This window comes from Labeo rohita, chromosome 20 (genome assembly GCF_022985175.1).
Source record: "Labeo rohita strain BAU-BD-2019 chromosome 20, IGBB_LRoh.1.0, whole genome shotgun sequence".
Lineage (NCBI taxonomy): Eukaryota > Metazoa > Chordata > Actinopteri > Cypriniformes > Cyprinidae > Labeo > Labeo rohita.
This window is the reverse complement of record NC_066888.1, coordinates 23,493,767-23,517,892: the sequence shown is the minus strand read 5'-3', so window position 1 is coordinate 23,517,892 and position 24,126 is coordinate 23,493,767. Positions and strand designations below refer to the sequence as shown.

General features: G+C 36.2%; 1 protein-coding gene across 2 annotated transcripts in view; it reads right to left on the bottom strand.

Annotated features, from left to right (window-relative positions):
- Positions 1-10,594: 10,594 nt before the first annotated feature.
- Positions 10,595-24,126, bottom strand: part of cnih3 (cornichon family AMPA receptor auxiliary protein 3) — a 32,561-nt gene continuing 19,029 nt past the window's right edge. Inside the window, exons 4-6 of one of the 2 annotated variants that reach the window (XM_051137847.1) lie at positions 18,751-18,863; positions 17,417-17,560; positions 10,595-10,971 (exon numbers count right to left, since the gene is read on the bottom strand). In XM_051137847.1, coding sequence (XP_050993804.1) covers positions 10,944-10,971; positions 17,417-17,560; positions 18,751-18,863 — 285 coding nt within the window. In that variant the 3' untranslated portion in view covers positions 10,595-10,943. Of the gene's footprint in view, positions 10,972-17,416; positions 17,565-18,750; positions 18,864-24,126 lie in introns of both variants that reach the window. The other variant, XM_051137846.1, reaches the window with a different exon arrangement.

Below are 24,126 nucleotides of genomic sequence, written 5' to 3'. Positions count from 1 at the left end.
TGTTAAACAGAAATTACACTAGTCATTATCACAAAATACCCTTCCTTCAGAGTGATTCCAGATCTGATCATACGGCAAAGTGTGTTGTGAAAACGCTAGAGAGAAAGAGAGCTCCGTAGATGATGGTTTTGACCAGGGGAATTAAAATCCTTCTCTTATCGTTGCTTTGAAGGCTGAGTTGTTTGTTCAAGCTCAGATGAGTTTTCTGTGCTGGGGTTCGGTGTGGACATGGGGGACAACTGCAGATCCCCAATAGCTGCTAACATAGCTTACAGCTATTTCAGGAATTCTTCAAGGCCCTCCCCAGCAGACAATTTGTTATTAGATTTGTTTATGAGTACAAAATCCCTGAATCGGTGCGGTTATGAGGACAGAGGTCTAACTCAAGAGCATTCAGGGTGTTTTCTCAGAAGAGGCAAGGCAGGCAGTGCTTCGTCAATAAAACTTGGATGAGAAATAATTGACAGTACAAAAAAACATACTGTGACAAAACAAATATTATGAAATTTGAGCTCAAATAGTGTAGGAAGTGTCTCTTTTGTCTCCCATAAACTCACTGTGTTCATATTATTTTTTACGCAAAAAATAAGTAATGTTAATATAAATATTCAGTATTATTATAATATAGGTTGTGTATATGTGACATTCAGTGCCTTGCGAAAGTATTCATTTTTTTTTCACGTTTTATGTTGTAGCCTTATGTTAAACTGCTTTAAATTACTTTTTTCACAGATCAGTCTACACTTCATACACCATAATGACAAAGCACAAAACAGATATGTGACAACACTGCAAATTTATTAAAAATAAAACAACAAAATAAGTACTTTGCATAAGTATTCATATCCTTAACTCAGTACCTAGTTGAAGCACCTTTACAGCCTCAAATCTTTTTTGGTATGATGTAACAAGTTTTGCACATCTGCATTTGGCAGTTATCTGCCATTCTTCGCCTCACCTCTTTACCTCTCAAGCTCTGTCAGGTTGGATGGGGGCAGACACACATTTTCAGGTTTCTCCAGAAATGTTTGATTGGGTTCAAACCCAGGCTGTGGCTGGACCACTCAAGTACATTCACAGGGTTTTCTATAAGCCACTCTTGTTGTGTGCTTGGGGTCATTGTCCTGTTGGAAGGTGAACCTTTTGCCCAGTCTGAAGTTCAGAATGCTGTGGGACTGGGTTTTCATTAAGGCTTTCTCTATATTTTGCCATAGGGTATGAATACTTATGCAATGGAATAATATAAGTTTTTTATTTCTAAAAAATGTCAAAATGTGTTACAAACCTGTTTTGTGCTTTGCATTATGGTGTATGGAGTGTAGACTGATGTGGAAGAAAAAGTCATTTAAAGCAGTTTAACATAAGGCTGCAATGTAAGAAAACGTGAAAAATTGAATACTTTTGCAAGGCGTTGTATTTTTCTGCAGAATATTTTCCATGAGTCAGTGCTTTAAAGCAATGGCTAAACGCAGAGGTAAATGTTTTAGAATATTAAACAGGTGCTAGTAGAGAAGGGCATGGAGAATTTGAATGTGCATCAGTGCATGAGGAGGTGATGTTTGCTTGCCAGCGCCTTGTCTGTTCCCCTCTGCTGGCCAGTCTTCAGCCCTTAGTTCTGGGCAAGCTGACAGAGAATTATTTGGACGGTGGGCCAGGATACCACCTCATATGAATATTGAAAACCAGAGAAATCCCCACTGCCATATTTCTCAGTGACATCCAGAAGTCTAAAACAACTAGTAAAATTGCTTTTATTTTTTTTTATTTTTTTTAATTTTTAAATAATAATAAAATAAAATAAGTAAAAAGTAAATAAATATTTTCTAGCATTTCATATATTTTAAATGCACTCATTTAAGTACAATTTTCACATGACTATCTATCTATCTATCTATCTATCTATCTATCTATCTATCTATCTATCTATCTATCTATCTATCTATCTATCTATCTGTCTATCTAAAAGTTTAGATTAAAATCATAGTGAAAAAATATAATTATAATGAATTATTTCAAATATATTTCTAATGCTCAGTAAAGCTGTTTATTTGATAAAATAATTGCTTATTTTATTAAAAACACAAATTAAGATATTTTTGATGAAATTTAAGAACTTTCTAACCCTGCATAGATGGTACTGTCGTGGATGGTGGCAGAGACTGTCAGAACAGAATTGTTGAATAAAGTTGTTGTTTTTGTTTTCTTTGCGCACAAAAAGTATTCTTACAGCTTCATAAAATTACGGTTGAACCACTGATGTGGACTATTTTAACAATGTCCTTATCCTTTCCTGGGTTTTGAATGTGGAAGTTGCGTTGCTGTCTATGTAGGGTCAAAAAGCTCTCGGATTTCATCAAAAATATCTTAATTTATGTCCCGAAGATGAACAAAAAACGTATGGGTTTGGAACGACATGAGGGTGACAAATTAATGACAGAATTTGTATTTTTGGGTGAACTATCCCTTTAAATTATTAACAGTTGTGCTGCTAGGAAAGGACAGCATTTATTTAAAACAGGTTAGAGAGTGTATATATACACTCTAGTCTGTTCTGGGCTTTATTTTGCTTTCACATGCTTGTTTATAGCATGACAGAAGGCACAAAAATCATTTATAATCCGTGCACAGGTGTGAGCAGGAGCATTCCAAGAGTATGGCAGCCAAGAGATCAGACTGGCAGACTCATAGAAGGCCACAAACCATTACACAACACACACATACACACCTTATGCCATCCTTTAGTGAAAATTAAATCTGTCTGAACAAAGCTGTTACTGTAAATCCAATCAATACATCTCCACTTCAGCATGAATGAAAGGAAGCGTGCTGTTTCATACAGTAAAGGACATCGGTACAGTCTGCTTAAGTGCTTTCCTCTCCATCGCCCTCCTACATGCTGTGCAGGTGACAGAGGCAGTCAAAGGACGAGGCTGAAGGTTAAGACAGAGTCAAGAGGCAGCACGAATTGACCATAATTAACAGAGTCAGGGAGACTCACGCATCTGCGCCGTCCTCCACCAGATTCACTGAGGCATATCCACACAGGAGCCGGAGCCAAGAGCCCAAGATTAATGCAAACAGCCACTCTCGTTATAGAGGAGCACGTCTGTTAGCACTGCTAATTGTTATTAATAGCTGAGAAGACTGAGGAATGTGTTGAGATCGAATCGAAGGCCTCATGAGAACATTTTATAATTTTGCTTCTCATGCCAGCGGAATTTTCTCCGAACTGCTCATTTATTAGGAATCGTATGTCATTTAGCAGGTCCAGACGGAATCTGTGTATATATATATATATATATATGTGTGTGTGTGTGTGTGTGTGTGTGTGTATGTTTGTGTGTGTAATGGTATACATTTGTCACTGGTTTATTTCTGTGGATGTATTTGTTTTTCTGACTAGAAAGTCTACGTGCTCTGACTACCCCGGTAGTTTAATATGCACATCCTCATGAGTCAGACGTCCCTAGTTTTTTTGCTTTAGGTCACTGAATAACCCCATGCACCCACATGCATTTAATAAAGTCAGATGGCCGATTCTGCCCTTTCTCAACCCACTGGAACAATATGTGGGCAACTGAGAGGCGATTTACTATAACTGGATTACCCTCATTCACACTTGAATTAGGGAATACTGTATATCAAAAGAAAATCAGCCCAATTCGTAACTGTAAGCAATGTACATAAAATTACTGCAATAAAAATGACATTGATAAATCTGTATGTATGTATATGTATTTATACAGCAGTTCTGTCTGGTCCTCAAATCTGATTGGCTAAGAGGAGTGCGATATTCTAGTGATATTGGAACCGTTTCAACGATTGTATCACTCTGCTTGTGGTATTTCTCACAGCGAGTGTCATGGCAGACGTCCAAATACACTATAATTTTAGAAACAATACTGTTTTTGTGTCACATAATGTAATTTTAAAGGTTTTTAGGCGAGAATGTACTTGTTTAGACTTCAAATATGGGGTTTGTTAATAAAAATAACATCTATTCATCTAGATGTGAGCTCCAGGGGTGTCCGTTCAGCGCTCATGAACCCGCCAAGAGCAGCCTTACCTCAGCCAGATCTTCTGGAATTTGCCACTGATTCTGATGTTTCCGTAGTGGTTAAACAAGAGATATAATTCATTTTGGGTTAATTTAATGGCAGCCTTTGGTCTCATTAATCATTATTTGTTCCAGAGCAAATAGTTTTGGCTGAGGTCAAACTCTCATCACGTTATATTTTATATAAATTTAATGCTGTATATCAGAGCGTGCTGCCTTTGTACCTTTGACTGAATTGCCTAGCAACTTCACGATACTGTTTTTATGAGTGAGTCAACAGTAAAGACTTTTATATTGAAAGAGAATAAAACAGGGTTGTAGACAAGGAAGTTATTTTTACTTTCTGCGACACCTTGTAAAACAACAGCGTGGATTGCATGGTTAATGTACTACTGAATACGTTGTTCTGCTTTCTAAACCATGGAAAAAACATGTGGAAGCTGCTAAATCATATAGAGAAGGAAAGGGTGCAATATTTTGACAAACTAAAGTTAATAGGTGGTGTAGATACGTACAAGCAGTATTAAGATATTAGCTAAATATCTCACCTACCTGACTGGAAATGATAAGAACACACACAAATGTTGTCAAGATTCTTGCCATGGAAATCCTGGTTCAGTTTGGCCAACCTTTTGTTCCTCAGACAGTTTTTTGGTGAACATCAATGGGCGATTGATGGCGTGTCGTGAAAACACTCTATACACTGAGCAGCGCTGTCATTGGAAATCACCCTTAACAGATGAAAGGATAGCATTACAAAGATAAAGCTTTCAAACTAATGTTTTATTGTGAATATGAGATTGAGCTGAAGAAAGAATGCTGTATCAGATGCAGGTAATCACACTCGCTCAGTCCATCTCTCTTTCATAATACTCCACATAATACAGTGAGCTTTTAATACACTAATACAATAAGTGTTCAGTGAAGCAACTCAGTGTTCCTTCATTAATACTTCTAAAGTGACATTTTTTTGAATTAGTAACGGTGGTTTGGGCTCAGATGTTAAACTGTAAACTTCTGATTTGAATCTGTGGTGGAAGGAAGTAGTTCTGCACAAAAGAGGGTTTTAAAGACACTCCGCTGTTATTTCTTATGTATTTACACACTCCTGCCTGTTGTATAAATGCAATATCACACTCATAGCTGTGCGAAATGGCTGTATATCGGCACAGCTGTGATTCTGCCTCAAATGATATTGCTTATATATGTATGTGAGTGTGTGGGTGTGTATGTCTTTACAAAACTATTCTGCCGAATGACAATATTAGAGGATTTATAAATACAAAGTCAGATTGTTTGGCAGAGAGAGTTGTTTTAGCTTGTTTCAGGTTAGAGAGCTATACAATAGGAAGTGCCTTTGTATTGTGTTAAATGGGTTAGATTGTCGAGATCTCAGGTTTGGCTCCGTTTTTTAAGCTGGTGGGAGGAAATAAATGTTCTGTGCAAACAATAGAGAGGCCAACACTGCGCTTTCCACCTGATGGTGTTGTTATCGCCTTTCTACATCCCTACTGGCGTGTTTCGAAATGGATTTTTAGATTCAGACACTGAGAGCTGGGGAATCATCGCAGAGGACAACATCCTCTGATGTCTGCTCAGAACTCTCAGCATCATTTTTTAGTTTACTCAGTGGACCAATTTATGCATCATATACAGGCATCGGTGTTGTTATCTAACTAGAAAGGATCAGAGTTTGCTCTCTTTTGCAAGGATCAGCTTTTATTTTCTCGCATTCCTCTGAAATGGTGCTCATCTGTCTTTAACAACCCGAAGCTATGATTCACAGGCTGTAGCTGAAGCTTGTTGACAGTCAGCACTGTTAGTTGAAAATACACCCAATAATAGGGCAAGAGAACCCTATGGATTTTTTTTTGTAGATTTAAAAAAAAAAACATAAAAGTTTAAGATAAAAAGGCAGTTGACAGTTATATTTAGTTAATAGAAAGTTAATATTGACTAACTTACACTACCAGTCAAAAGTTTTTGAACAGTAAGATTTTTAATGTTTTTTAAAGGTCTCTTTTGCTCACCAAGCCTGCATTTATTTGATCCAAAGTACAGCAAAAACAGTAAAATTTTGAAATATTTTTACTTTTAAAATAACTGTTTTCTATTTGAATATATTTTAAAATGTAATTTATTCCTGTAGTTCCTAGGCTGAATTTTTAGCCAGTCACATGATCCGTCAGAAATTATTCTAATTTCAGCCGATTTGCTGTTCAAGAAACATCTGCAGTTTAATCTTACTGTTGTAGTGTATATTTTACTCATAATGCCGTAGATGTTATTATTACTTGCTATTGTTATATAGGACATGGGGAAGCATAATAAGCTTTATTGGATTCTTTATCCTGTTTTTAAGGATTATCTGGTACCTAAGAGGCTGAAGCCTATTAGTAAGTCAAGAACAAAATCTTTGTGAACAGCTGCCAGATTAAAAAAAACACCAGCACCTTGGCGACTGTTTTTCTCTTGGGTAACTATTAGGTTTTATGTTGTGTTGCCAGAATGCTGGCTAGATGTGCCAGCAATCGCCGGCTGTGCAAAGTTTTGCAAAAAGCTTACACAAGCCAAACTAAACCAATATGTATGCGTTTGTTTGTGTGGCCAGGAAGCAAGGTGAAAAAGTCCTGAAAAGACAAGGCAGGTAAAATCCATGCTCAGCTGGCCTTCTGGGTAATCTGTGCTGACAGCCTGGGCATCTGAGAAACCCGGCAAGCTGACAGGTTGCCCATCCAGCACTGTGTGGGGGACAACCACACTTGTCAAAGCATATAATGTGCAAAGCTCTTCGCTCGAGGGCAGGGATATTTTCTGAGTGAGGAACACATGGAACTCTTAAGAGCAAGGATACTTCATGAAAACGATTATTTTCAGCAAACTGTAGTTTGAGATACGCAGCACAGGTTGAGCTCCCATGAGTCCATTTAAAGCCAAAGCCAAAATTCATCACTTATCTGGTGCCGCAGCACACTGACCAGGGTCAAAAATTGGTGTCGAAAGGGTGGCAAAAAAGCTCTTTGAGTGCCAAGACCTGCAGACATCTGATGACGTTCATTTCACGGCTATAAGTGGCAAAGTGTTAGATCGCTGGCAAAGGGAGCCGCATCCTTTACAAACTGTAATTACGGAGCATGTGGCAGTGATTTGGACGGATAGCAGGTGGAGCAGGAGGACAGCCTGTCACCGATCTGTCAGCCAGTCACTGCCACACAGGGCTTGGCTCCGGAAAACGCAGATAATAGTCGACTTACGAGCGGGAGGCGACGTTCCCTGAAGAGGAGACATGTGAGAGACGGGGGCATGTGTCAGTCCGAGGTGAATGTTTTTCAGAGAGTCACTCCGGGGTGAGGATTCAAATGAGGAGATGTGAGAAATGCTTTGTGGGTAATTGAGTGAAATAACCACATATGGATCATGAACCGCATGGCTGATGAAATTAATATGATTATGGAGTGAAAAAATAAATGCCTCCAGTGTATACTCTCTAAAAAATGCTGGGTTAAAAACAACCCATTTTGGGTTATCTGGCAACCCAGCACTAGGTAAATATTGGACAGAGCACATGCTGGGCTATTTTGACCAAGCTGATTGTCTTAAATGTTTATACCAAACATGCTGGGTTATTTTAAGTTAACTTGTTTAAAAATTATTATATTGCTGGCTTAAAATGGACTGAAACTTATAAAAAAACAGCAATAATCAAAAGATGAACATTTATTATTAAGCAAGAACACACCCTGGTGCAAAAACCAGCATATGCTGGTTTAAGCTGGTCCTTAGCTGGTTTATGCTGGTCCTTTGCTGGTTGATGCTGGTCATGTTGCTGGTCAAGGACCAGCATAAACCAGCTAAGGACCAGCATAAACCAGCAAAGGATCAGCTTACACCAGCATCAAAACATACCTAACCAGCATCCCAGCATCAAAACATACCTACCATAATAGCCATATGCTGTTTTTTTCACCAGGGATGGACAACATCGAAGACAAACTGAATTTATTTGGGTGAATACAGCATAGTATACAATATTTTAACTTGTTTAACAAGCATTTTAGACATAAAATTGTAACATTTAAAAGTAGCATTTTAATATTAGTGTATTCAACCGTTCTTTTTACTGGAATAGCGCTAATTCTCGTGCCGGTGTGTCACTGAAATCTGAGCCGGTGAACAGCTGGGCTGCTGTTCACGGGGGTAACTGTGAGCTTGAGACCGTGGCCTTGCGTTTCACTCATAGCTAAAAGATGCTGTGAATGACTCCAAAACCTGACCATAAACAAACAGTACTGACACTAGAGAACATCAAATTAAATTAAACTCAGTACTATAATGAATAAAATCCATTTATTTTATGTAAGGCAAAAGGCGTTTCTATTATGTGAAGTGACCACTGCTGACGCAGCCGACTGACCTCTCGTCCTTATGTTGCATTGCGTAAAATAATACAATTTACAGTAAAGAGTTTATAAATGAAATAAAACCACAAGTTTCCAGGGGCATCAGAGCTCGTGTTAAAGGGCATGCCAAATGAAGCCTCGATTCGAGGCTTGTTAACGTAGAAATCCCTTTCGTAGAAGCCTAACTTTCTGTCCAGTCATATGTGCGATTCACTTTGCGTGTCCTAATGTTCGACCCCCAGATCTTACTTTGCCAGTACATTTTCATTGGGATCTATTTAATAATTACATTCTTAAATACCCAGTCATACAAGTAATATGAAGAATACAAATTATTTAAGGAAAATTAAATATATGCCATATGCAATTAATATATGTGTACATTATTCTTTTATTACATCATATTAATATTTGTACTGGCAAACCTTTATTTCACTGAGGAAGTGCACCACGTCGGCGGCGCTGAGAACCGCTCAAAAAGCCAGCGTTCCAGGAGTGCCAGGTTTTCACAAAACCTGCCCAACTGCTACTCAAAGCTAGCCCAGAAGTAGCCCAATTGCATTTCGAGGGGTTGTCCCTCAGGACAAATTGCGTTCGGGGCGTAAAATACATGTTTTTTGGCAGGATTCTCCTGGTAAAACTACCATTCCAGGGTCTAAATATTACAGTATTGGGGTCGCTTCAACCCGCGGACATGAAAAACAACCTGCAGCAACAGTGTTAAAGTAACACAATTTTGGCAACACAATTCTGACTGTGACTCAGTAGCTGGGTTGTTTCATCGGACACAGGCTTAACCCAGCAGTTAGGTAGAAAAAAAAAATAGCCCAGCATTAAAAATGACCCAGCAGCTTACTTACAGAAAAACTACCTGGATTAAAAATATTAAAAACAGCCCAATAAAATTACACTACAAGTTGAACCCAGCATTTGGGTTAAAAAATAACCCGTCACCTGGGTAAATATATGAAAAACAACCAAATAAAATGACCCAACAGGCTGAGCCCAGCATTTGGGTTTAAAAAATAACCCAGCATTTTTTAAGAGTGTGCGTGTGATGCATGCATAAGAAAGCACTTGTAAAGCACAGTTTTAAAATAGTCTGTTTTATTTCATATACAAATTTCGTAACTTGAATGGGTGAACACGTCCACAATAAGGATATAGAAAATGTTTGGTCATCATATGTGTAACTACATAAGGCATACAAAAGACAGCAGGCTACATGACAGCAGCAGAGTATAGTACTGCTGGGGACTGGTATTATTATCCCCTACACGGCAATGAAAATGATGTAGTGTGTCTACGGCTATTTTCAGTACTCTGCATTATATATGGTGCTCATCCAAAGCATCTCGTAGATGTCTTGAGGGGTTTATGCTTATATGCATCATGTGGTTACTCTAGATGGTTAGCCTGACTGATCCAACACTGTTAGAGTAAAAGCTGTAGAAAGTAGTAGTCAGAAACACTGATGAACAACTGTGTGTTGGAAGATCTTTTTTTAACAAACAAAAAAAGATAGATAGATAGATGATAGATAGATAGATAGATAGATAGATAGATAGATAGATAGATAGAATAAACTAAATATCTTGTTTCAGTATTGCTGACCTTGTCGTATAACAGTAATACAGTTAATATAATAACGATAATACAAAATGAGAAAGTGGAATTTGTAAATCATGAGCTGTGGTTTTAATTTCTTCCCTAGAATGAAAATCTATGATCGTTTGATGCACTGTAATATACTGGAAGACTCGTACTGGGTATATAAATATGACTTTTTTTCCACCACAACCAATAACTGTATCTATTGTGCAAACTCATAACAACCTTGTGCAAAATTGTGGAAAATTGGCTCTTGTTTTCTATAATAAAGCCTCGATATCAGCATTTGTAAATATAAAGTCCAAAAACATCTCAACCGACACCAATACACAAAAGCATTACACAAAGTTCTCTATGTACACAAGTAATGCAACACATACGTGTTTCATATTAAAAACGCTTATTCTAGGAGTGCACAGATACACATAAAATATATCACAAAAGCTTCTCACACGTAATCAAACTCAGTGGCCTAGTTGTGTGACTGGTAAAAATAATGAACATTCTCTGATCAAGCTAGCTATAGTTTCCTTTCGTTTGTTTTATCCCGACATGAATTTGAAGCTACATATAGTGAGTGTAAAGGTTGGCAGGTTTTGTGCCTCAAAGTGGTAAAGGACATGTTGTGCTATGCCTGAGACAATCTGTGCAAATGTTACTGTGAGCTTGTGAAAAGCGCGTCACACCAGGTCCATGAGACATCTAGGGCGTTGAGTCAGATCTGTAAACAACACTGGGTTCTTCTGATACTCTGGGAAGATGGGGTCAAGTCTTCTCTGTGGGTTCAGACACTGCACTGTGTTGAACTTGTGTCTCTTGTTTCATCCAAATGTAGTTTTCGGAAAACTGTCTTATGAGCAGTGTTGAGAACTCTGTTATGAGGTCACCAAGGAGTAGATCATACTGGAAGACAGAAAAAACAGGCATTACTGATATTGTGTACAAAAAGTTAAAAATCAAAAACTATAGAGTAAAACCTGATGAATTCCAATGACTGTTGTTCCAAATCACTAACAGCTTACACAAGATCTTGGTTGTGGGCCATTTTCAAAGTTATTTTGATCTGTTTATTTGAAGGTGGCAAATGAGCTATTTAAAATGCCCACAGAAGAAACATCAGAAGTGGTTCATCACGTGCACTCATAATTTTTTATTATAAGCTATGATTAATTAAATCAGTCAGATTTCGGAGTTTATGATTTATCTTAAAGAAACATCTGCTAGAGATACAATGAGATTCATAAATAACAATCCAAACAGAAGAACAACCAAAAAACCAACTAGATTTCTACATTTTCTGAAGAAAATGAGTGCTTTCTTGTGCAGAAAGTAGAAAGATTGAAAGATAGACAGATGGAATTAATTTTGAAGGGGACATCGGATGCGAAATTCACTTGGTACATGGTGTTTGCATATAAATGTGTCTTAGCAGTGTGTGGACACCAGTGTTAATTTTAAGATTTAGTCTTAGTCATAGTCTTTTGGCTAAAATGCTGTTTGGTTTTAGTCATATTTTAGTCATCTGAATTGTTTTAGTTTTAGTTATTTTTAGTCGACTAAACATTATATTTTCAGTCGACTAAATCTACAGTCTACAATTTATTCGGCTGAAATCGAATGGGTTTAGTAACAGTGTAATGCATTTAAGCATTTCTCAAAAATTCCCAAACTCATTATATAGGTTTAATATTAAGGTATTATCATGATAGACACTGATTTAATGGTACCAATGGTTATACAGGCTGATTATGCATTCTTTATAACAACTTGTTTACCACATTCTTCATTCTTTCAAGCAGATACATTTATGTATATAAATAAATTTAGATTAATTTTTATTAGGTCTACTAAGTGATTCAGTAAGTCTTCACTAAGTCTTTCTTTTGTTGCTTGATTAACATCAATGCCACAGACAATATCAACTAAATTAGGCTGCTGTACCTATTAAAAAAAATGAGTGCAATATACGGATACATATTCCATATTCTCCCAACTGTTTACATTCACCTAAGACGTAACCGAGTGTGTTTACGTGAATACTCATCAAAATGGACAATTCCACATAATATTGTATGTATTTCTCTGTTTATGTGATGTGAAAGAGTACTTGTACTCTTTGTGAAAGAATTGTTCTCTTTTGTGTCATCAAATTTATCCATATTTCTCCTCTTTTCTTACTCCCAGATATTGACATTTTTAAATGTTTTATGAGACTTGCAGCAAATGTATGCTAGCTTATGTCCTGCCGGATACAGTTTAAATGTATGCATCTAACCTCCTAACCATGCAGCAGATTTGTTCTGAATTAATCTCTTTCCAAATTGGCCCTCCCTAACATTTTTATCTAATTTTGAGGATGATGAAAATTTCAGTAGATTTTCGTAATATTCATTCAACACGAGTTTAATTTTGGTAATGTCTCATTTTCGTCGGTGAAAAAAATGTTGTTGACAAAAATTATTCGTCAGTGAAATTAACCAGCCTAAAATGATAAAATCCATTCACTATTTTTTTCATCACCAAAAAACCTAAACAGTCTCAATTATAAAGCCGTTTTGATTTTCGGAGCAATATGATGTTGTACTGCCGAGGCCCTGCCCACGACCGCTGATGGACTGTCCTGTATTAGCATATTCCCGCACTCAGCCAGTTGTACGCAGTCTGCTATTTTCTCCACACTCAAGCAGCTGTAGCGACAACGTCTCGTAAGCAATGCAGGTGTTTTGTAGTTGGATGTAAAAGTGAACATAAGAGTCAGTTTTTCCAGACATCAGAGTTTTGTTTTTGATGGTAAGACGCCACCGAATACACAAAAAAACAAAAGAGAGATGCTGGGTGATCAGTAGCTCATTATCATTTAAAGATACATGCACTGAAACAGGTCACTGTGAACAGATCTGTTTCTGATAAGGTAAAAAGGGTGTTTTACGCAACCACAGAGAAATTTTAGCCAAAGTATGTTGCAGACGTTTCATGAAGACCCTAAAAAATCATACTAACTTGTGGAAAATGGGCATCCGATGTCAGCTTCAATTAATTTCAGAATATTTTATTAACTCCATTCCAAACATCACCCCCATCCCATGCACTGAAACGGGGACTTCTACCTTTTTTTGAATGTTTTATGAGACATGCAGCAAATGTATGCTAGCTTATGTCCCACCGGATCAATAGGCTATGATACAGTTCAAATCACCAAACAGTGTAAACAGTCTCAATTATAAAGCTGTTTTGATTTTCTGAATAATATGATGTTGCACTGCTCAGGCCCCACCCCCACGACCACTGATGGACTGTCCCGTATTAGTATATTCCCGCGCTCAACCAGTTGTACGCAGTCCGCAATTTTCTCCACACTCGAGCAGCTGTAACGACAATGTCTCGTAAGCAATGCAAGTGTTTTGCAGTTGGATGTAAAAGTGAAGTTTTTGTTTTTTGATGGTAAGATGCCGCCGAATACACAAAAAACAAAAGAGAGGGGCGGGGTGAGCAGTAGCTCATTATCATTTAAAAAAAACACTGAAACAGGTTGCTGTGAACAGATCTGTTTGTGATAAGGTAAAAAGAGAAATTTTAACTAAAATATGTTGCAGACATTTCATGAAGACCCTAAAAATTATACCAACTTGTGCAAAATGGGCATACGATGTCAGCTTTAATTTATTTCAGAATATTTTATTAACTCTATTCCAAACATCACTCCCATCCGGTGGATTGAAACGGGGACTTCTCCCTTTACGCACGTTACTTTCTGATTCTGTGAAATGAGCATGTGCCTGTGGGTTCAGTCATTCTGTCAGAGAACGGCTTTAATTAGTTCATTTCTCCCTAGCTAACAACAAACACAAAGATGCATTTTGTCCTCGTATTATCCGGCTGAAACCGCAGCATTCATCCTCAGCTGGTGTAGGCATGAAAATATAAGGCGAGACTTCAAAGCAGCTGACGCTATGGAAAATGACAGCCTCACCAGCTTGAGGATCACTCCGGGCAGGTCATGTATGATATGGATTGTATTTATTTAGAATGCACTGCCATATGTTGATGTATGTTGTATTTCTGTGCTGACTTCACACTAGAGGCCATTTATGTCATGCCAGAATGCTGTCCACAGGCATTAATACATAATAAGGGGTTGCCCTGATAAAAACTGCATAAGCTGTTCTTGGCTCGCTGTGTCTTATTATCTTCAGTGTGTGGGGGTTGGAAAAGTAGCGGCGTGGATCCTTTTATATTCCTAATCTTTTTTAAAAAGAAAGCAGATCTATTCATTCTCTATTTATGCTGCATATAGATTTAACTTCATCAGAAAGTGCTTTTTAAATGTTGAATCTCATGATTTTATTCAGTGCACACAGCTAAAGTCTCATCTCAAATCTAAAGATATTTTAAAACAGCGTCTGCGGCTTATCTGTATCCTGAAAACACGTTTTCAATGTTTGTGTTGAAAGTGGAAGATCAATGAAAAATGTATTTCAGCTATGATCATAGATATGATCCTGATGGAGCCTGAGGCGAACAATGTTCCTAATGCCTTTGCAATCTTTGTGAGGCTTCAACACATGAGAACTAGTATTATGTATGTGCCTAAATCTCTCTCTTTCACTTCAATCGGAATGGCACACTCCTTTCTTGAGTCATTAGGTTTGAATGGTGTTTAGAAAAAAGAAACGACAAACCTACTATTGTAATTGGATGGGTGATGGCCTGGTGAGCTGATATTGGATTTGCAATTGATTTGTAAGATTGATTTGTAAGAGGGAGAACAACACTGTGGTTATTACGAAGGGTTGGAGTACAAACGAAGTTTGAAGATCAAGCCACAGGGGTTAAACAAGGCAAGACAGGCAAATGGAAGCATTCATCAAATCAGGGTCAGTCTAATTAAAGGGATAGTTCACCCAAAAATTAAAATTCTGTCATTAATTACTCACCCTGATGTCGTTCCAAATCTGTAAGACCTTCGTTCATCTTCAGATCACAAATAAAGAATTTTTTTTTGAAATCCGAGAGCTTTCTGACCCTCCATAGACAGCAATGCAGCCACGTTCAAGTCGCAGAAAGGTAGTAAGGACATATTAAAATTGTCCATGTGACATCAGTGATTCAACCTTAATTTTATGACGCTATGAGAATTTTTTTGTGCACAAAGAAAACAAAAATAATGACTTTATTCGACCATTTCTTCTCTTCCATGTCAAACTTCGATGCACATTCACTAAAGTACCACACTCTGCATGAAACCGGCATTCTGAAGATTTTCGGGAATGCGCGTCCACAAGTGAAGCATTAGAGATGAAAAAATTGTGGAATAAAATCTTTATTTTTGTTTTCATTGCGCATTCTCGTAGCTTCATAAAATTAGTTTAACCACTTATGTCACATGGTCTAATTTGTCGATCATTTTGTTACTTTTCTGGGCCTTGAACGTGGTAGAACCCTAGCTGTCTATGAAGGGTCAGAGACCTCTCAGATTTCATCAAAAATATCTTAAATTGTGTTTTTAAAGTGAACAAAGGTCTCACGAGTTTGGAACAACATGAGGGTGAGTAATGACAGAATTTTTGTTTTTTGGTAAACTATCCCTTTAAAGGGGTCATCGGATGCTAAGTTCACTTTTACATTTTGTTTGAAAATTAATGTGTGTTGGCAGTGCATGTACAAATTTACCCTATAATGGTTTTTAATTAATCTGTAAAAATAATATCCCCTTTTTCAAATTGAGCCATTCTCAAATGCCTGTCGTTGTGGCGTTACACCCACAGAGGCCTCTCCCTCCATAGTTGATTGACATGAGCGTTTTACCTCAGATCAGCTGTAACAGTCCACCCTCTTTGTTTTCGATGCCAGAGCAAGGATGTAAGTTAGACAAGAACATCTCCGATTGAGCGCTTGAGGTGTTGTGTTGCTGGATGTAATAATGAACATAGTGGTCGTCATTTACTCCCGACATTTGAGCCACTGAAGATGCAGTGGATTACATTTGTTTGTGAATGCACCTCCTGATCTACATATATCCGTCTATGTTCGCGCGAATCATTCATGATCCAGCTTCACTTACAGCAGAAGTGAGTTTAAGGTTTTTTTTATTAATCTTTGCAATCGCCTTTCCTAATAATGTGCTAGTTAGCAAGTTTAGTGGCTAAATGCGGCTTAAGTAAACAGACTCGTCTCTCCACAGAGAGAAGAGAGGGGCGGGGCGAGCAGAGCTCATTTGCATTTAAAGCAGCCTCGACCAGAATGAGATGATTTTTGCAGAGCTGATTTTGGCAAGGTAAATAGGGTGTTGAGAATTTTTAACCAGAGTATATTATAGACTTTTCATTAAGACCCTAAAGAGTCATATTAACTTGTGGAAACCTGGCATCTGATGACCCCTTTAAGAAAGTAGCAATAAAAAGCAAGCAATTAAAGGTAGGGTCAAAGGTCAAAGTTACAGAGACCATTGGTGAAGACCCTTGGAATATGCTGTGAAGTAAGACCTGTGATGTTTCCCAGTACATGGCACAATTAAAGAGCAGGTGAAGTTTAAGGTGCACAGGATGGTCAGATTCACAGAATGGCATAATCACTGAGAAGAAAAGCTCCAACTCACTACCGCCACTCCTCAAGAGTGGGTGAGTACAAAAGGTGCTGGACTAAAAGGCTGTATTTTATAGAATTTCAAATAGCAAATAGGGCTAAATAATGTAGAACATGGCTGATGCACAATTGCCTTTGATCTGACAAAAGGTCATAAGGCCTGTTCGCTCGAAGGGTAAACCTTTATAGAATATGTGCGTTTTTATATGTGTACATTAACATTTAATGTGACGTGATATACAGTGTGGAGAAAAAAAGGAATACAGAAATTCTACCCAAAGGCATGTTGCTGGCGCCATCCAAGTGCATAGAGTCCTTGTCAGTTCAAATGCTTGTTTAAGTATACATTGCTACTATACTGTAGGCTTAAGGTATATAGCTTGTACTACACACAATAAAAGGCATATTTGGGTGTAATGTTAAAAAAATCTGTGAATACACTGCACATAACCCCATTAGTAGGCAATTAATTATTTCAGTTCACCCAAAAATGAAAATTCTGTAATTAATTACTCACTCTCATGTCGTTCCAAGCCCGTAAGAGTTTTGTTCATCTTTGGAACAAAATTTAAGATATTTTAAATGAAATCTGAGAGCTTTCTGACCCTGCATAGACAGCAACCCAACTCTACAATAGCAAAGATGATGACCAAAGATCTTACAAGTTTGGAACAACATGAGGGTGAGTATTTAATAACAGAATTTTCATTTCTGGGTGAACTATCCTTTTAAGTTTGGTTGAGACAGCTGCTGTGTACCTACTCACCAGTAGAGATAGTAGAAGAACGAGAGGACAAAGAATGACATCTTGCACCAGGCTTCTTTTTGGCAGAATTTGAGTGTGTCTCCGTTCATGACTGATGCTGGATCGTAGAGAAGCTCCTTAGTGTCTGTGGGGCTGTGAAAGTACCTGCCGAATATGGGAAAAAACACAAGCCGGGTAGTGCGTCTTGAAACATTAAGTGCACCCTTATTTTAGTTTTTTGTTTGTTTGCTTGCGTATTATTTAATTTAATTTAATTCATTATTTTATAATTATTTTAATAATTGAATTTTACTTTATTTTTATTTATTTATTTTTTTGTCTAATGCAAATGGTTTAAGCCTCTTTATTTTAAATATTTCTGTCAATCAAGGCAGCCTTTGGAGTTGGATGACTTAAATATCATCTGTAATTGTAAGACAAGGAAAAGCGTTACCCCTGGTGCAATAATTCTATTAGGGAAATCAAAAACAAGGAGTGGAGGCTTTAAGCGCATTAGGAGGAAAAACGTGAAGGAATTAGAGCAAAACAGAAAGCAGAACAGAGTGACAGTGCGTTATAGCAGCATCACTGGATCTGAGGAAAGAAAGGTAGATTTATTGCAAGAAAAGCAATAGATCTGGTAAGGATTGATAGTGAGTTCAACCAGCTAATCAGACATAACTTTATAACAATAATCAAAATCCATCATTACTATTGCACTAATTAAGTTTAGTCTTTCATCATTCTGTGAAAAAAAAAAAAATCTATCATATTCTGAGAATGCTGGCAGTCATTGACAACAGCTCTAAACATTCAGTATCAAACCCCGAAGAAAGATTTAGAGCTCCACTGCAAAATGACTGAAACTCATTTTATCCCAGTTATGATTTCCCCAGTTGTTTCACTGTGTGATGAAACATTCAGTCTGCTATTATTCATCTAGAAAAATGTAGAAGACTAATGCGCAGTGACAAGATTAGAAAGACACTGTGGCTAGAAGCTTTAATATAGGAAAATTAAGAAGGGGATTGATCGGAACATTGACAATAGTGATGCATGTAAAGCATCCATACTGATTTACATAAAAATATTATGTTTTTAAATACTTATTTATTTAATTATTTATAGCTCATCATCATTCATTCAGTTAAACTGTACTGTTAATAATGGCTTTTTATTTTTCCAAGTCTATAATTATTTGTTTTGTACTTGGAGGTATATTGATATCAGAAGTATTCCTGTTTATAGAGCCAAGGGCTGTTGCAGGGGCAGGTGTGATTTCTCAGGACAGCTGTTTTAGTGAAATCTGTCAGGCACATAGCTTAAGAAGAGTAAAGGCTGGTTCAGGTGCTCACCTCCATGTGTTGTAGAAGAGGAGAGGGATATTCAGGCCTACAGTAAGCCACTCCTGAGCACACAGGAACATGATACAGAAGAGTCCATGGATAGAGTACTCTGGAAGCACCAACTAAAGAGAACACAGATAAATAACTCAGTTTCTTTCCTTGGGTATAACAAGACAGTGCTCTGATTTAGGTCGGATTTTTGCAGGCAGATTCATTCTTAAAGGGACAGTTTGCCAAAAAAAAAAAAGGAAAATTCCGTCATTATTTACTCATTCTAATCTCATTCCAAAGTTATTTTTTTATTTTTTCTACTCTTTTTAAGAGTGACTAGGATATTTGGCCATGATTAATTTATAGAGAATAGGCAGAATATTTTGAATAGCTTTAAGTCAGGGTAGCAGCATATTTAATTTTTGGCAAAAATGAAAATGAGGCTGTGAGGGATGGAAGTACAGTGCATTTAATGTTTAACTTGCAAACTGTCCAGCTGATCAATTGTCTATTTGAAAAACATTTCAGTAGACAAAACTCAGAAAATTATGTGATCTAGGACCTTTATACAGTTTTCTTTTGGGTTAAATTTAATAGGGCATCTAATCTGATTAAGGTCTGTTGTCATTTTGAGTGAACTATCCCTTTAAGAAAGGAAGTGACTGTATTGAATTCACATCTGTTGCTCTGGAGAAATTTCAGGAATCAGTGAAAAATGCATTGGAGTTCTGATATATAAGAGAGAAGCACAGAATTGTAAATTTTTCATGGAAACTAAGAAAGAGTACTTGATGAAATAAAATAAATCAATAAAAACTTATGTGATCACTGGAGTTAACATTGTGAGTTTGAGGACATTGTTTCTAGGTTATGTTAGTTCACCTTCAGCTGAAGAAGAACAGGACAATTTTTGGCAACACTGCTGTGCCAGTTTGCTGTAAATGGACGAGAAAGGGGACTCTTAGGGCAGTTACTCATTTGAAGTATGTCTAATACCCAAAATACTTCAAATGTGTTGCCCATTCACAGTGGGAGTTCCTTTGTAGCAAAATCCCATACAAGCACTGACAGCTGAATAAAAACACAATAGCCACAGCAAACATCAAATAAACTTCAGTTAGACTGTATAGCACATCGATCACCAAGTATATATATCTAGGACTTAAGGCCTTGTAATATTGTAGCCATTAACTCCAGTTTATACCTGACGCAGACTGAGACTTGGCTTCAGTGATTCATTTATCATTTAAGACACAACATCCTAAGGCACAAAGCTTTCCTGTGGCGTCCTTTCACAGCAAGCTAAAGGAAATGTGGTTCAGGCCAACATTTACGCAAGAGGGCTCATTAAAGTTTGACCTGTCCTAGCTATTTAACCTTATTGGCGCAAAAGCCCAAAATATTCCTTCACTAATACAAAAATACCCTGGATATAAAAGGAAAACGATAAATGCTTTAGATAAAAAATGTCTTGTCCTGTGTAATTCCTGCGTGTGCACCACATTCTTATCTTCATAACAAGAAGATAAATTAAAAAATGTACAGAAATGAAAGAGTTTAACATATTAAGACATACATAGATTCTAACTATTACTCAAACTGTTCCCCTAGTGTGTTTATTAGCTTTAAGCTGAGGCTCATGGGTAATTTCCTATCTGAATTCTAGCTGAATTGTGAACTGCCGTTGGCAAAGCAAAGTTTCTCCTCTGAAACTGGCTAAAACTAAACTCAACTCTCCTCACTAGAATAAATGATATTCATTTATTCTCCACATGGGAGACTCTGGAGGGTTTATTGTTAGCATGTTGCTACGCTAATGCAGCACTCTATCAGTATTCTAATCAGTCTTATTATTTTTTATATTTATATTATTTACAATTATTTATAATCATCAGTATAATCTTAGTTTTATTATTTCCCACTGAACTTGTTGCATTCTGCATGAGTGTTTGTAAAGCTGCCTTCAAATTTGGCTTTACTTATCTTATAAAGCAGCATAATTAATTTATTTGGAACTGAGGGTGGTGATGAATGCTGCATAATTAAGTAAATATGGACTGGCAGCTGGGTTAGGAAGGGCCCATCTGGAAAATCAGTCTTTATCGGTTAGACTTCAGGGCTTCTGAACATCTGACTAACTATAGGCACAATATTTTGTCCTTCATTTCAGTAAACAAAAACAGCAATTTTGGGGTGATTTTATGTGTGATATATGTATGACATTAACTTTTAATCAGCAGGCCAGCTGCAACACTTAAACCAGCATTAAATATAAAATTGCATGAATAAAGCCATTTTCTGTGATCAGTTTGAATATTAAGAAAAGGAAACGCTGTCTATATTATTTCAGATAAAAAATAAAATTAGGGGTGTCAAGTAATCAGTCAGTTATTCTGACGATCAGTCGGGTAATCTGATAAATATAATTATTCTTTGTAGTAATTAAAACAGACTTAAGCGAACAATAGCCTTTAAAATTACTTAAAATACATATATAATAGCAACATTATGCAGTATAACAAATGACTGCAGAGGGTGCTAAAGGCCTGACGATTGTTTTTTCACTTTACTGCTTGAGCTAATCCTTGTTTAATATTGACTAAACAACATTTAATGTAAATATCCACCTAATCTTTAATATTTGGCCATTTCTTTATGACAGAAATGCCACAGCTGATGTAATTTCTTGAATATATGGACATCAAAATAAGTAAAGTGTAAACTCTGAGTGAGGGTTTAAACTTTTATTTTGAAATTGCGATGAACAGTTAGTGTATTAATGTATTCTCCTGTGTTTGCATAGGTTTGCAAATGATTTACGTTACAAATCTGATGAAATCGGGCGTGTTGTATTCCCAGATAAACATTATAATAAACCCAAAAATATGCAGGGATAACGTTTGAGGCGCTCCCCACGTGTAAATGATAACATATATATTGTAGTCTATATAAACCTTTTCCCTGCATTTTGCTGACCCTGTACACTTGAAGCCTCTGATGCATTCATTCAAAAGGAGCTAGTTTCTCCTAGATTGTTGCTATAGCTATATGTTAATTGTGAGGCTGTGGTCGACCACTCAAACCTAAGTCCAGGAGCTTTAAAGTGTTTTTTGTGTAACATTGGAAGTTGCCTTCCTATGGGAATCACAAGAGCCTCTTCAGAGTAATGTCACCTAATGAGAGGTCTGCTGTCTGAGTGCTTTTGACTGCGGAGTATCTTTAACATTCTGTCTTCCTCACTCCCTCTCTTACCCTCTGTTCCTATCAAGCTCTCACCAGCCTGCCACTACAGGTCTCTCCAATTAACACTACTTACTACTAATGACATGTCCCACCATTAGCGCAGATTGGAGCAGGCACCAAACCTGTAGATATTGCTTTAATGAGGCAACGTGTCTTGACAATGTATATATTAAGAATAGAGATGAAAAGGAATGGATAACATCGCTTTTTTGTGGTAGAGAACTAACCACAAGATTATAGTTGGTCGACATACAATACTTGTACGGTAACTATAAATAAATTCATATATGTTCAGGAACCATTCGCTTTCACATTCACTTATTACAATGACAAATCTGGCTGCACCCTCAGATTAGCACCAGCAAAATGTTCTCGGCCTTAGTAGATCAGAAGAGCCGCTAGTCTCCAATTACTGTCTTTCTCTTTCAGCAGCAGCCAATAATTAACTGCAGCAAAGAATTATACATATTTTCTCTTTAAAGAACACCTATCCCCATGACACTGGATAGCATATGAACTGGCTCTCCATTTATCTATTCAGACTGTGATTATCACCATTTTGAATACGATATGGCACAGCAGATCCACTCTTCCAGGCTTAATAATAATAATAATAATAATAAAAAAACATATCTGAAACACTAAAACAGATTATATTAATTTATTTCTATATTCCCAAAATATATTCCCAGAATTCTACAACCCATTATCCATTCATTTAGAATAAATCAGCATATAATATTAAATAGCTTAATAATAAACATAAGTAAAAAGTAATACATTTTTTTATTGTAATAAATTGAATTTTTAGAAATTCTACATCTTATATATAAATAATATTAAATATTTTTGTAGCACACTGAAAATCAGTGTAGAAACCATTTTCACTCAGATTGTTGGTCAATTTCACAAACACATTTTTATTTAAATGTGAAATTTAAAAATAAATATTAAAAAATATATATACTTTGTTATATTTGCAGCTTCTAAAAAAATGTATTTTTTACAGTGTAGTACATAATGTTGTTTTTAAAATCCTGTAAAATCCTTTCTGTCAGAATAAAACAATAGATAATAATATAAATATAATATCTACCATTGATTTATTGTTTTGTATTTCTACCTTTTTTTGTATTTTATTTTGTTTTATTTGTAACTGTTTGTAGCATTTGGGTATTAGAAAATTACATCATAAATAACATGTATTATTATTTATTATTAAATTAACTGAATAATGAATAATAAACTTATGAAAAGTATTTAAATTGGCATAGTAATGAATGTGAAAGAGTCTTAAGGTGTAATGTTAGCCAGAAGTTTACAAGAATATCTATTATCAACAAACAATATCTATTTTGTAGTAATAATTAAGCTGTGTTTCTACCAGAGGTGAACAGTAGTTAAGTATTTTTACTTTACTCAAGTAAATTTAAAAAATAGTGTTTTTCTTTGAAAACATCTACATTTCATAAATAAAAGTTGTTGTTTTTTTCACTTTTATACTTAAGAACAAAAAAATGTAGTATTTTCTTGTACTCAAGTAAATCTTTGAATTACTTTTACTTGAGTAAAAGTAAGAAAGTACTAGATTTCTAATGTAATTAAGAATTGAATAATATTTAATATGAAACATAGAGCAGTAAAAAGTACAATATCATGCTTTGGAATGTTGTCAAGTAAAGTTTTTTTTGAAGAAAAACATTCTGATAAAGTACAGACACTTGAAAAGTACTTTTAACGCAGAGAAAAATACTTCAGTACTGTCCCCCTCTGGTTTCTGTACAATCCTGTAATATAATTTCTGTCAGAATAAAACAATGCATAAAAATACAAATAAACTGAATAATAAATAATACATTTATTTAAAAAATATAAAAATTATAAGTAATCAATCTGTTATTAAAAGATTTATTTTTGATCCTTTCTGCATGCAATATATAATAATGTTAATTCACTAAGCAATCTAATTGGTAAAATATTCAGTGCCGAAAAGAACGTAACACTTCAATCAGACTTACCATAAAAAAAAACCCTATAATAAATATGCAAATGTAAGTCAACCTTGGGTAGAAGCGAATGACGTCAAGCTGGAAGGGCAACACTAATTGAAAGTTATAGTGTAAGATTGTGATTTTTAGGGCCAGAGTTAAT